The sequence below is a fragment of the Hermetia illucens genome, chromosome 6 (genome assembly GCF_905115235.1).
Source record: "Hermetia illucens chromosome 6, iHerIll2.2.curated.20191125, whole genome shotgun sequence".
Taxonomy (NCBI): domain Eukaryota; kingdom Metazoa; phylum Arthropoda; class Insecta; order Diptera; family Stratiomyidae; genus Hermetia; species Hermetia illucens.
The window spans coordinates 75,831,753-75,847,038 of NC_051854.1; the positions used below are offsets into that span (position 1 = coordinate 75,831,753).

General features: G+C 38.9%; 1 protein-coding gene and 1 long non-coding RNA gene across 3 annotated transcripts; one reads left to right on the forward strand and one right to left on the reverse strand.

Moving 5' to 3' along the window:
- Positions 1-196: 196 nt before the first annotated feature.
- LOC119659542 lies at positions 197-1,235 on the reverse strand. Its single transcript, XR_005250354.1, has 3 exons — positions 922-1,235; positions 763-867; positions 197-313 (listed from the first exon to the last, which is right to left on the reverse strand). It is a non-coding gene; the product is annotated as an uncharacterized LOC119659542 (long non-coding RNA).
- LOC119659541 (dual specificity protein kinase Ttk) lies at positions 268-14,752 on the forward strand. Of its 2 annotated transcripts, XM_038067685.1 has the most exons (9): positions 268-432; positions 505-546; positions 604-669; positions 7,221-8,244; positions 8,324-8,430; positions 8,769-8,929; positions 8,983-9,197; positions 9,257-9,433; positions 14,096-14,752. In XM_038067685.1, the coding sequence occupies exons 1-9, from the start codon at positions 347-349 to the stop codon at positions 14,198-14,200; spliced, it is 1,983 nt and encodes a 660-aa protein (XP_037923613.1). In that variant the 5' UTR covers positions 268-346; the 3' UTR covers positions 14,201-14,752. The 2 variants fall into 2 exon arrangements, with proteins under 2 accessions (XP_037923613.1, XP_037923614.1); XM_038067686.1 differs by lacking the exon at positions 505-546.
- Positions 14,753-15,286: the final 534 nt, after the last annotated feature.

Here is a 15,286-nt window from a genome sequence, read left to right on the forward strand (position 1 = left end):
ATTTTCAACACCGCATGATATTTTGGCGCTAGTGCTCATACAGAAATCCGATTCCTGGCATTGAACGTTTACAGTCAGTAATATCGTAAAATAGTGTACATAAACCTTGGTAATTGAGATTATTTTTACAACATCCAACTTATCAGTCATTATTTAAGATCAAATATAAAAATGCATACATCATATTATCGTCTATGTTTTATTCATAATTTCCATTTTTTGCCCAAAGAAACTAAATGCAACCAACATCACTCAGATCGGACTCCAACTGTCATCAGTTCAAAGTGGATGGAATTCGTTAACTGGAAAATATCTAGAATTTTTAGAGAGAGTTTATGTAGTTCAAATGGCGACAAGATTGCCGATGCGAGTAGACGAATTGCCGCCACTTGAACCAGATTCAGAAGATGAGCTTAAAACTCCAGGAAAGAGGTAATTTCATTCAGGAAATGGTTCCAGCGGCATTTGTGTACATTGTTGTGATGCATCTGTCTCTATTTGTAGGCGAAATGCTGAAGATTTAGACGTTTTTGGGAATTTAAGGATGTATGCTTATTTGTAACATTGAACTTTAATTTATATTAAATTTATTATGAATTGCAGACCGAAGAAAGTTGCAGAATTGTCGCCTTTGGAATCTGATTCCGATGAGGATACAAAGGAAGATCGGTAAGTTTTGATAGTTTTGTCGCCGGAGGGGAGAAAGAATGTGCGTGGGGGATATATATAAGAGCCGTACTAGGATATAAACGGGGCAAATACCTTTTGATTATTTGTCTATTTAGAATATGTTTACACTAAGCCGGCATTTCTCTCCAGTTGGGTGTTGATGTTCTAATCGACGTCATTTGAATCTGGCGGTAGTTCCTACAGGAATGAAACGACAGATTAGCATTCTTATAATAAGTATTTGTTACCTACGGCCTCATATCTACACAAAGGATGGCGCAAAGGTTCCTAGACGTTTTGTTTTCCATATAAAATTTTGACATAAAAGGAAACTCACTTCTTAAGAATTATATTTGACTTTGACGGTTTCGATCGCAGGGCAGAGGTGATCTCATCAGACGCTGCCTCATGCCGAATGCGGCAACAGGTGGCATTTAGCTCTTTTTTATTGAATTCAAAACCCGACAAGGTATGAATTATGTCGGCCGAAATCGCCTGATTTGAACCTAAACTGGTTTAAGCTGATGAAATGCAAATTTTGTTTGGGAATGAGCTGTCCTGAGCCCACCATCCATTTAATGGCGGGCTGCACTTGTTCGAGAAGCAACTTACTCCTTGTGTACTGAGGCATTATCTAAAGAGATCGCCTCTGCCCTGCAATTGAAACCGTCAAAGCCAAATACAGGGTGCGGCAGCATAACTTCCTTCTTTCAAAACTCAATAAAAACTATTGTATGTATCGGAAAATATTTATTTATTTTTTATAATGTAGGTACATGTCTAAAGTTTTTATTTACATTGTTTTGAAGATCAAATCTGTTAGGTGACGTCCCCCATTCTCCATACATTGCGTAAGCCGATTTCTAACGTTTGTCATGACTCTTGTTAGCATAGCAGGTGTTATGTTGGCAATTTCTTCTTGGATGTTGGTCTTCAAATCTTGTAGGGTTCTTGGACGGTTCACATAAACACAGGATTTCAAAAAACCCCATAGAAAAAAATCACAAGGGGACAGATCGGGAGAGCGTGCCGGCCATTCCAAATCGCCTCTAATTGAGATAAGGCGCTATGGAAAGTGTTCCCTCAAAACAACCATCGATGCTCTTGAAGTGTGTGCTGTTGCACCGTCTTATTGGAACCAAGTGTCCCCAAATCCAAATTTTCTAGCCGTGTGAAAAAAAATTCTGTAGCATGTTTACATATCGGTCCGAATTCACTGTCACTGTAACCTCATTTTCCTCAAAAAACCAGGGACCAATAATTCCAGCTGAGGAAATTGCACACCACACTGTGACTTTGGGTGAATGCAAAGGCTTTTGATGCAATTCTCAAGGGTTGGTGTCAGCCCAGTAGCGTATGTTTTGTTTGTTAACCGACCCACACAAATGAAAATGGGCTTCATCGCTAAAAAAAAACAATAGCACCCTCGGGAACGACATCAAGAAGAAGCTCACACGCGTTCATCCGAGAATTGAAGTCACGTTCTGAAAGTTCCTGCACTATCACCATCTTATAGGGATGAAAATGAAGATCATCACGAAGAATTCTTCTCACAGAACGATCGGATAGTCCAAGGGCAGATGCGTGTTTGCGCGCAGAACGCCGTGGCGATCGCAACATTGACGCTCTCACTGCTTCAATGTTCTCAGGTGATCTAACGGGCCGAGGGACTCCAGTTCTTCCTTTTGTCGCACTTGCAGTTTGTCTGAATGTAGTGACCCATGTAACAATTGATTTGCGGTCTGGGACGGGAGCCAACGGGGCTAAATTAAAGCGATTCCGAAATGCACGCTGTGTTGCAATAACCGAACATCCGCTTGAACAGTAAACCTCAACGGCAAAGGCATACTCCTCACTATTCCAACGCATGATGGCGAGTGAACCGTGTCGGGACAAAACTTTACAGTATCCCCTCTTGAACGAGACCACTAGCGCTCCGCTATGACATCAACTAACTGAGTGGCGCGCATTTTAAAAAAGGAAGTTATGCTGCCGCACCCTGTATAATTTTTGAAAGTACTAGGCGCTCGCCCACGTGCACTTAACAGAAGAAATAAGTTGCTTCTCGAACAAGTGCCTGCCATTAAGTGGATGGTGGGCTCAGGACAGCTTATTCCCAAACGAAATTTTCATTTCATCAGCTTAAACCAGTTTAGGTTCAAATCAGGCGATTTCAGTCGATATAATTCATACCCTTGTCGGGTTACGATGATGTCATACACGTTTTAGAATGCACGAAATTCACACAAAATGTAGAAGTTTCACCTTCTATAACTTTGTTGGTGTTAGTTGGATTTCCTTCCAAGTTATGCCTTATGTTATCCCCTATGCAAGTGCCAAATTTTGTAGTTCTAGCATGAACTGTTTCGGCTAAATTTCTAAAATATGGTAATATAGTATTTTAATATGTTTAACTTTATTTGTGCCCATTTCGGAAAGGGATGCATTTTGAGGCCTAGATTTCGTTTAGATATAACACTTATTTTTTTCAGATTTTTCGGTTGGATAGGTTCTGAAAACGAGACATGTTACATTTTTTGATGGTCATATTTTGAGCTTTCACTCCCCTACATTTCACCCGATATCAAATATGAGACCAGTTTCGAAAAGTACCAGAACCCTTTCATTTGATACCCTACATGGCCACATTCTGTGGAAAAAATTGTGCAAACAACACCAAACGGCGCCACTTCCTATATGTAAAGGGAACACGCTCTCTCCCAATTTGGTGACAATCGGATTTTGGTTTTGGGTAGCTTCCGAAAATTGCAGTAAAATAGACTTTAAAAGGAATAATATTATCGTCAAGCTATGTCACATTGCGTCCTAAAAGAACTATTGTCCCATTCACTGGTTGTCATCATCAACAATGGTGCAACAACCGGTATTCCGTTGTTACAATGGGAGTCCAGCGTTGCATCACCTTGGCACCAAGACTGTCAATCAACCAAATTCCATCAACAAGTTTGCCAGTTATGAACATCGACTGCGCGAGATAATATATAGAACTCGACGGCACGTACTGGAGCTAGCGATTCGACGAGATTTGGTCGGGGTTTTTGGTTCTCACATATTACCTCCCTGTCAGAACACAGATTTAATCACGTGCCTTGGCTCAGGATTAAACAAAACCCACCCGGGGTAAACTACTCTAACAGAGACGTGAAGACTCGGGGCAGAGTGATACCACCGAGGACTTCAATCCGAAAGGAGCTAAACTGGCCTGCTAAGGGAGAGGACTAACACGATTACAACTATTGACACGAAATGGTTCAGTACCTTACCTAGTGTTAGTTTTGGCATTAGTTGATAGGGAGGCTTGTGGGGAAGTTGAATGTTCCAAACAAGCACCCTTAAATCGACGACCTATTATCAGCAACAACCGAAAAATCAGTAAAAAAAACTAGTTATATCCCTGTACGACGTCTAGGCCTCAAAATACTCCCCATCCCGCTTCTGTGCAAACAAAGTGAATAATAGTATTGTATATTATTACATTTTGTAAATTTACTAGAAGATAAATGATTGCCACAAACCCTTATCTGGGGCATAGCGCTGTAATGACTCGAAAGTAGAGCGATGGCCAAAAACTAGTAGGTCGCAGTCGAAGAACCACACGAACAGTGGAAAGTAACACTGATAAAGAGAAAAACAGAGCTAGAGAAAAACAGAGCCAACAGAAACCTGGCTAGCGTAACAAGAAAGAATGGTCTAAGAAACTCTGCTCAGTGGTGGAAGTAAACTCGTAGGGAACCTTTATTGAACTGTGCTGGGACGACTCTTGCTCTATAATTTCTTGATGAAAATTATTATATCGCATATGTCTGAGGGGATACATCTCGCATTACGAAAGCGGCAGAAGCTGTTACTGCCGACTAAAATAGGTAAATCCCCAGGCGAACTATCTTCCTATAGACCCATATGTCTTCTAGGCGCTATGAAGACAATGTTGGAGCTGATAATCTACAATAAATTGCTCCAATTTGTTGAGAGAAAAGAGGCCTTTTTATTTCGCAGAAAATTTGTTAGTGGCGTGAACGATAAGGCAATTTATCTAAATGGCAGTAATAACAAATTAAGCTTGGTGGTGGCCCTAGACGTGAGAATTCATTTAATTCGGTCAATTGGAATTGAATATGAAAATTCCTGGTGACGATTAGTACTTTTAGCTATCTTGCTAGTATTGCTGGTTACTCTCACGTTTTGATCACATCCGAAATGAGGATATCCGCGATCGTTATGGGGTTGCACCGATCGTGGAAAAGTTGCGAGAGAGGCATCTTCGATAGTATGGTTACGCAATTCGTGCTAACAAGAATTCACTTGCCAAGATTGGTCTGAACATCGAAGTCGATGGTAAACGACCAAGAGGCAGGCCTAAACAAAGGTGGCTTGATACGCTGGATGGGGATTTAAAAGCCTCGAGATTGCACCCAGACCAGGCATTCGATAGAGCCAAATGGCGCAACCGATCACGACGAACCGACCCCGCTTGTGAACGGGACAAAGGCTGAAGAAAAAGAAGAAGAAAGAAAGAAGAAGTGTAGTCTCCGTGAACATGAATACACCTGTTCCAATGAGATTCCAATTTATGAATTCCATCCCTGAAGTGAGAATCTGGAAGGGCTGAAAAATACGCTTGCGCAGCTGTTATAACCTCATCATTTGATGAAAAACGTTTTCCACGCATCAATTTTTTAGGACTGGAAACAGATGGAAGTCGCTAGAGGTGAATACGGTGGATGCTCTAACAATACGATTTTGAATTCATGGATTTTAGCCATTGTCAAAATGTTCTTATGGCTCGGTGCATTGTCTCGATGAAAAAGAACCTTTTTCTTCTGTAAACCTGGCCTTTTTTCACGAATTTTTTTCCGTCAGCTGGTCTAAAAGACTACAATAATATTCAGAATTTGTTTTTTTTAACAGATTGCAAGGAATCCACAAGCAAAATTCCTCTAGCATCGCAAAAACATGATGCTAACACCTCCCTGGCCAATTTCTGGACACAAACTCGTTTCGGAGCCTAAGAACCAGGTTTACTCCACTCTTTGTATCTTGTTTTGATTCAGGATCATGGTGATAGATCCCAGTCTCATCCATAGCGATGAATTGACTCACAAAATCCACTATATCCCTTGGAAAACGCTCTAAATGTTGCTGAGGAAGTCGCATTCGAATGTGGTTTTGTTCCATTGCTAGTGAATGCGGTACCCATTGTGCACACAGCTTTCTGAAACGCAATACTTCAGTCAAAATATTGTTTACACTGCCCAATGAGATGCCTAGGGTTTCTACTAAATTTATTTGAGTTACTCGACGATTTTTCAATAGGATATCCTGCATTTTTTCTACGATTTCTGGTGTTGTTGCTGTTTTCAGACGTCCTTGACGTGAATCGTCTTCAACGCTTGTACGACCCCGTCTAAATTCAGCAACCATCTTTATACTGTACTAATTGAAGGTAAAGTCCTTATACACTTTCAACATTTGTTCATAAATTTCCTTTGCTTTTAAAGGTTCCAAAAATAAAAATTCAATCACTGCACGATACTTGATTTTTTCCAATGTAAAAACTACTATGACATGTCGATTCTTAATGGCTCGTAAACAAACAATGAATTGACAGATTGAAATGAAACTTCACATACGTTCATATAAAGAGTGTAGCAACATAACAAAACAAGTCGGAATACCGGGTATAAAGGTTTTGTGTTCATCTTATGTAAGAAACATCAACGCACATTTTTCTATCCCTATATAGCTAAAAATCAAACATAATCCCTAATATTATCCTCACCCTAAACAAACAAACTGCCTGTTTCCAAATACTGTACATATTATATATATGCACGTATATAAATTGATCGTACCCATATTTTCGATTCGATTTATTAAATACCGCTGGTTTAATGTACAAATATATCTATCTTAATTATCCACTACTCGCAAACTTCATTAGGATGCATATACTATAATTCTACATACCCACACGTCCGTTTGGAGTAATTGATATTCATATACAAATGACTAAAAAACTAAAACAAAATAGCTCTTTGCGACCCCATTCATATGAACTCCCTTGGGTTTGGTATTGACGAATTGAGCTGTGATGATGACGTCATGCACGTTTTAGAATGCACGAAATTCACGAAAAATGGCAAAGTTATAGGGGGGTGAACCTATAACTTTGTTAATAATAGTTGGATTTCCCTTACCCCCATACCGAATTTTGTACCTCTGTGATTAACATAAGGGGGGTTGCCGGGTAAATTTCTAAAATGTGGAAACATGCTATTATTAAGTTTAGTTGTGCAGATATTGGAACCGAATGTATTTTGAGGCCTAGATTTCGTAGAGATGCACTACTGTGATTTTTTTCAGTTGGATAGGTTCTGAGAACGAGACCTGTTACACTTTTTGGGGGTAATATTTTGATATACATAATGAATATTGAGTTTAACCGTTTTTTACCATTTATTTACTTTTTTTCATAAAATATATTTCTCAATGACACCATCTTACATGAATTCTGACACTTTTAATTTTAGCCTCAACAACGCCATCCTCAATGATTCCTTCATTCTTAGCCCCTCGAAGAGCATCGAGGGTGAAACGCCAGTAGGAAAAGGTAGGAAATCTGAATCAAATAAAGATGCTGGTACCAAAGATATCTGTAACATGGAAGATGATTCATTTGCCAAGCGATTCCAACGATTGAACTTGGCTGAAAAGGAAAATAATCGTGTTTCAGCGAGAACGTCGACAGAACCTAAAAGTCGTCATGCACTATTTCCTTGCACAACACCTTCAATTATGAATAGAAACTACCCAGAGCAAAGTTTATTATTGTTAAGTCATACCAAACGCACCCAAGCTCAACATACAACAGATATTCAACATGAAAGTGATGGCATTAAAAAATTATCTCCTTGCTTGGAAGAAGCAATGGAGCCTTCAGTGTTGCCTTCAGATGCGCGCGAGAGAACTCCGCCATTAGTAAATAAACCCGTCACTGGAAACGTTTTGATGCAATCGAATAAACAAATTGCAAAAACGACAATTGCAGAACCACAAGAAGTTCCCGTTGCTTCGAAAGACATCATAACTCCATTCAAATCGATGGAACAAAATTTCGTTACGCCACAAGTGAAATGCCAAGCGGGTATCGCACGCCGTCCGAATTTTTCAACAAATATAACACAAAAGTCTCGAACTTCCCTCGAGAATGAATTTCGTTCACAGAAAATATTATTTCGTACTCCAATAGCTATGTCTCGGCCCCCATCTCTAATTAACAATAGCATTAATTTGTCACTCGATGATACGGTGAAAGAAAAAGATGCTTTGCACAAAGAACAAAAACTTTCCCCTGTAAAAGAAGTAACGGTCAAGAAATCAAATGAAAATTTACTAAAAAGCGAGAAGAATATACCTGCGAAAAAAGGAGGCGAAGGGAAAGTCACGGTGATCAACGGAAATGAATATGTTATCCTGAAAAAGTTGGGATCAGGTGGATCGAGTTCGGTGTTCCTTGCAAAACGGGTGAAAGATCAAAAACAGTGCGCTTTGAAGGTATTAATTCTCTTGATACTTTAGCTTTTGATCCCTAAAATAATTTTTTCTTAAAATGGAAATTCCATACATTCATTAGGTTGTCGATTTACGTGGCGACCAAGCTGTCGTTGAAGGTTACTTAAATGAAACGAGGCTGCTGGCAAAACTGCAAGGCAATGTGAATGTAGTTTCACTCTACGAATAGTAAGTAATCAGAGTGAAATTATGCGGTGTTTCCAACGATTAATTAATAGAAGTAATGAAAACTTGTTGTTTCGTTTCCGTTGGTGTAGGTATTTTATTCTTGCAAATACCGGTATTTCGGAAACCACTTGTTCCCTTCATCAGTGCAAACAAGTTTCTAACGGCTAAACTTGTTTGCACTGATGAAGGGAACAAGTGGTTTCCGAAATATCGGTATTTGCAAGAATAAAATACCTACACCAACGGAAATGAAACAACAAGTTTTCATTACTTCTATTTAGTAAGTAATACTTTTCAGGTAGACAAAACTATTGAAACTTAAATATTTCATTTCCTAGTCAACATCTGCCAACCGAATGTATACTCTACATGGTCATGGAGAAGGGTGATTCGGACTTGAATAAAATTCTACAAGCATACAAGACTGATTTGCCGCTCCATCTACTTACAAGTTTTTGGTACCAAATGTTACAAGCTGTAAACTACATTCATGAGAATGGTACGAATCGGGAACTTTACTCGTCGATCTTCTAAACAATTCCCTTTTTACAGGCGTCATACATTCCGATCTAAAGCCAGCCAACTTCCTTATGGTGGGCGGTCGTTTAAAATTGATCGATTTCGGTATTGCAAGTAACATAGCGATTGATTCGACAAGTATAATAAAATTTTCACAGGCTGGCACATTTAATTACATCAGCCCAGAAGCTTTGATAGATACTTCAACAGGAAATAGTCCTGCTGGAAGGAATCGCCCCAAAATTAAGGTAAAGTAATATTCACTTTGATCAGTTGCAGCGTCATACAATCAAGTGTCTTTTTTCAGATATCTACCAAATCAGATGTATGGTCTTTGGGTTGCATACTGTATCTTCTTCTGTACAAGAAGACTCCATTCGGTCATATAAAGAATATTTATGCAAAAGTTAATGCAATTTCTAATCCAGCAACGATTATTGAATATCCTAAGTTGGCACCGTATTACCCGCCAATTTTGATTGAGGTAAGAAAGAGTTCTGTTTGGAAGTTTTTATCGTTGAAGATGATTAGCATGAGGATTATGTTAATAATCCATACTTCTTTGTTCACGTTTTGTTGTCTTGGACTCTTTTCACTGAGTTACAGTTTTCGTTCAGAAAAATTCGAGAAGACTTTGAAATTTCCAATTATTCTGAAAACCTTCTCTAGTAACAATAAGGATAATTTCGTCCCCACTACATAAGAACTCCTTTCGTCGCGTTGCGTCTATTTTATATAACTTTGAAAATAATAGAAATGGTAAAACTTGGGTTTAGATACAGCTACTGGTATTTCGATCTCAACTCCAATCTCATTCCTACGCTCAAAGTCAACCGTAACCATTTCCCTGAACCCCAAATGTGCCCAACTCGATTAATCAGTTGGGTTTGCATAGATGAGTAAATCCAGTGATAAGACACTTAAAAAATTCATAATAAAAAAACATTTAATTCCGATTGTGATGTTTTTAGTGGATGTTGCACTCTGACTTATTTGAGCTCATCAGAATCGAGAGGCAGGTTAAGTATTCATGAAGACTAAAGAGAATATTTGTATTTGGAGCATTAGTCGTTGGGTAGATTCACAATGACTTTAGAATATCGGGGATTTTGATCTAGTCCACCATGAGCTTTCCCATTCTAATTGCTCCGAATATTGGTCCTGAATATCTCACAGCATGTCGGTTACCAGATCATTCCTTATTAATGTGGATATCAACGTAAGATGCATTAGAGGCGGGTAACATTTTTCATTAGGAACACCAGGTTTACCGTCAATAAAAAATACTATTCAGAGAATGGGAAATACCAGAAAAGTTACAGCAAATGCAGGCTAAGATGATCATCAGTCTATGCAAGACAAAGTTTTACAGATACAGATTTTAGAATTTTTCGGTAGCACTTTAAGGAGAAAACTCTAATCAAGTACATGCGGATTAGATTATCTCTACACTCGCGCTTCCATAAATTGTACTATATAGACCAGCTACGATTCCAACCAAAGAAATGTCGATAATTCAAAAATTATCTCTAATTCAGGAACCTTTAAATTGACCTTCACCTCCGCTCAAATTTATTTATCGTCACTATTTTCATTAGAAAACCAATAGCCATGTATAGAGGTTTCCTTCTTTTTTCTCAGCTTAAGTCCAGTGCTTATATTTCAAATTTAGGATCCTCTTGACAGTGAACCTGTATTCAACTATTCTTTTGCAATGAAGCGACGTTGTGTAATTTTAATAATTCTCACTATTTGGATGCTCCTTGGTATGAGGTACATATATAGCTTCCAAAATCCTTGGAAAATTCATAATTTAAACAAATATTTGTGGATGAGGTTAATATAATTAATTATTTGACATAGCTTTCGATGCCTATGGTAATGGTTTGTAATATTGGTGTCATCCTGCCAGATACATCAATTGTTATGTTCTCTACAAATACAAACGTTGGATGCACTGGAGGTTACTTCTTGAATCTTCCGTGCTCGGGGATAGACTTACAGTTTACGCTGTACACGGTCAGTACTCACGCATACTCCCATAGAGGCCAATCACATGTAGAAGGTCCCAACATTCACGAGTAGCACGTCTAGCTCTGCGAGTGATTCGAGCAGAACACATCATATTCGTTAGTTCCTGCTGCCCCAATCAAAAGTCCTCCTGCTATAATTATCGGCGGACGTCCTCTTGCATCCAAAAACCAAACGCTCAGCATCAGGTCATGCTCGCCAAATGTAGCGCTGGGTAGAGTATAACACCTGTATATGCCAACTCCTTTCATTTTCGCTCTGATGAAGCCATCCTCTGGGTACTTGATTATTTCCTGTAAAGCTTCTTCTCTACCATAACGCTCCTTGACCTGGTCGATCCTGGACCCAAATACCACCATCGTGATTTCGATATAGCTCACTAACTATGGCCACATAGGTAACTTTCTCTCGGATGGTTTGCGAGATTAGATCCTGCGCCGCCTGGCAGTGGTTGATGTGTATTAACTTTATCTGCAATGTGCGTTGTAGACTCTCTTGTATTTCGGGCATCTGGTGCTGATTGCCGTGTGCCGATGTCGGCAATTTGGGTCTGCTCTACAGTACTTGCTGATGTGACCATCCGCTCCGCATTGCTTCAACCTGTCATTCACGCTGAAACACGCCTTCGCATAGTGACCGAAGTGTAGGCATAAAAAGCATCGTTTCAGTACCACCTGTTCCCTAAGACAACAAAAAAAAAACAAATTATTATTATTCTCCATGTTGCCAGCAATTTCAGTGCTGTCTCCACTGGTCGGTTGATGATAGCGGTTTGGCTCCACCGTAGGCTGTGTTTACCGCTGACTCCGCCTAGTAAGGTCGAATTCCTTTTCCAAGACTTCGTGAACCTGTGCTGATCTCATCTATATCCCTGCAAACTATAGAGATCTCTGGTATGCTAGCTCTGATTTCGGCTCAGAACTTTCTAATTTGACTCAAGGATTTGTCCGCTTTTATATCCCTGGATATCTTCAGTTCCTTTCTGGAACCGCCTAATGCTGTTAACGTTATCTCCCAAATTGGTAATTTCTAGGTTTGCCTTTATTCTCCTGATAATATCATCATATGACCCTTTACCACATTTGAAGATGATGATAAGCTCTCTTTTTCCAAGGTGCTACCTTTCTGCAGACTCTCACATCCTCTTTGAGGGCCCACACTCTCTGTCTTGAATTGAGGCTATGTGAGTTTCGCCGGCGGCAGCAACCGCCCTCTTTACCTGCTTAACTGTTTTGAGAGTTGAGCTCTTCTTTCTCTTAGAGGTTAGCTGCAATGTTGATTCGTTCAACCCTTCAAATCTCGTGTTCGTCACTTGTGTTGCCAGGCTTACTTTTTCGTTCGTTGATAAATTCGCAGATATCCAAGGTTTTATTACTCAGTGCGATAGAAGAAACTCCCGATTGGTCGTGACATCTTATGTCGATTGGGTTGTTAGGCGTATTACTTTCTTCCGTCTCGTATTCCACTCTCCCTTAGGAGGTTTTATTTTCCCCTTGGAAGTTCACTCACGCACTCGCAAAATCGGCGGTATTCAATTTGTTAAGCCATATATCATAACTTTAGTTCTATCCTTCTCCTCGTTGTTCGTTTTTCTTTCTAGGTATTTTTCCCATACACAATTTTCATCCACAGGGTTTTGTTCCTACCTACCCTACCCATATAGTTGCGAGCATGTGTATGCCCTGAACACATCTACCGAGTGTCCCCTTATCCGTATGAAAAGACGCGTCTGATGGGAGATTTGGCATTCCGCACAGACAATTAACCCATTTTGGGAAAGTTGTCAGCCAGGAGGCTCTGAATATCATAGTGGAATTTCCTGGTATAGCGGCTACCGTTAGGAACTCGTGGATATCAGACGATATCATATTCTATAAACACAAATACATTACGGTCAAATGCAGACGAAATAGAAAAGCCGCCAGACGATCACGACCAGAATAAAAAAAAATATTAAAGAGGCTCTTTCAAACCCCAAAGAGAGGGAGCCACTTTTGTGAAAAGACTAATATGCTTCAGAGTACAACCAGCACAATTCTGGATCGGTAGCCATATACAGTCCTAAACTCAGAAACTGGTCTTTTGTGTGACTAATAATGTCATTGAAGTAAATTAAAGGGTCATTTATTTGCCCTAGATATAGATACTCGGCGCTTACATACATCACCCACGCTTGACACACCCTGTGTAAAGGTGATGCAAAAATTATCTTCTATTAAGAGGATTGGAAACTTGGTAGACCGATCCATAAGGGTTACGTTTATTCCAAAGTTACCGCTTCACTGTAGACAACATGTCTTTTTCTTGATCCGATTATCTTGTTTCTAATGACATTGGATGTATTCCCTGGTCGGCCTGTCGCGGGACCTGTAACCAAGCGAAATCGGGCAGGATAGAGCATAGTGGAATAACTCCAACCAGCATACTATCCTAATAGCACTCTACGAGCTTACAGCAAAAATTGAGTAAAAAATATTCGAAGTAAAATTTCCCTAGAGCGCAGATCGGCCTGGCATCATAGGACGATAGGTAAGGTGTTGAGACGTTCTCCACAACGGGAAAAATTAGAGTGATCCCGAATGGAACAGCCTCTTTTGTCCAAATAGTCTAAACCATCCCACATTTTATAAGCTTTATATGTGTAAATATGTAAACATCGTTAGAATCGCAATAGTAAAAAGACTAATTTCTGTTCACTTTTAGTCATTCGATTTTAACGGTAGCTTCTGTTCGAATGAGCAGAAGTGTGGGAGTTCGTTGCTGGAAATAAAATTCTTAGAATTCTTACGGGCCTGGGTTCGCATCACTTTTAACTTTGATGATAAAATTACTCCACTGAATTTCTCGTTCGACGTCTTTTGATGCCTCTTGCGATTGCAAATTCCTTTGGCACCCACCTTTATTTTCTGTTTTGCACATCTCTCCCATCGTTTTGCGATTTGAATTCTTCTTTGCCATTTGATGTCTTTTTTTCTTCGTGAGTTTTCTTCTTTCTGCTATGTACGTGCAACGTTAGTTAGGTTGATTCAATGAGTATCCGCTATAGTACTTTGACTATTTAGTGACTGACTTCAATTTCGTTTCAATTAAAATTTTTTAATTCTGAATATTTCAGATGGCGATGAAGTGCTTACTACATGATCCCAAGAAACGTTCATCTGTATCTGAACTGCTCAAATATCCATTCGATATGTTAATACCGTTACCGTCTGTTTCATAGGACTGTTTAGCGGCGCTAGTTTGGATTAGTGCAAAATATTTTGCAATGAATAATTGTAAAATGCTGTGATATAAATAGACAATATGGATAATGTGTGTGAGTGTAGGGACATAATTAATAGCTATAATCTACACAAGAAAATACCATTTTCTGGAGAAAAACAATTGAAATTATATTCTGATCAAAAACAGTAAATCATATCATTTTAGAACACCTGAATAGAATGCTCCATGATCATTTTTACTATGGAAATTTTGTAGCAAACGTAGGCAATGCACAATTCTGCTTTGAATTGGCATTGGGTCAGCTTTCAACTGATCTTCAATAGTATTTTTATGGCCATAGATAAAATTACGGATACATATGTTTGTAAAAATTGGCGTGTGTATTCTTTAGTATTGTCAGAAATAGTATTAACATTAAGATTTATATTTAAAAGTGATTGTAATTTATATATTGATTTGATACATTACATTTATTATAACTTTCTAGTTATAAATACTCGTAACTTAATGAAAATAATTGAAATAAAACCTAACGTTCCACCTTAAACGCTTGTTTGTTGCAATATAACAACTTATTTAGTATTTATAGGAAACTTATAAAGCAATTAACGATGGGGACGGTAGCAATAAAAGTCACATAGGCCACGAAGTTGAATACAGTTTGCTAGTAGCAGTTATGGTGCACCATTGTTCACTAACATCAACATGGAATATATTACTACGTACACAATAGTTGGCCGCCGGGAATTATCACTCAGCTCCAGCACCGTAAAGTTGCAAATCGCGGAAAATAGGCATTGTCAGCACAGCTACACATTACGCTCCAGTGACGCCTTTATTTCCGCACAATTCTTTTTCTCATTCTCTCATGTTAGACGTCAAATAACCGGCTTGCTTTATAAGACCATAATTATCTGCATCTTTTAAATTTCATCTCATTTCTCATTTCTCTCTTTCATCTCTTGCTGCAACTTCGCTGATTTTTTGAAATAATAAAAAACTTGTTTCTTTTCATTTGGTGTAGATATTTATTCTTGCAAAAACCGATATTTCGAGAACCACTTGTTCTCTTCAACAGTGC

Coding starts and splice junctions, on each gene's coding strand:
- LOC119659541 (XM_038067685.1), top strand. CDS start 347: ATGGCGACAAGATTGCCGATGCGAGTAGACGAATTGCCGCCACTTGAA. Junction 547..603: donor GTTTTTGGGAATTTAAGGAT/GTATGCTTATTT, acceptor TATGAATTGCAG/ACCGAAGAAAGTTGCAGAAT. Junction 8,431..8,768: donor GTAGTTTCACTCTACGAATA/GTAAGTAATCAG, acceptor TTCATTTCCTAG/TCAACATCTGCCAACCGAAT.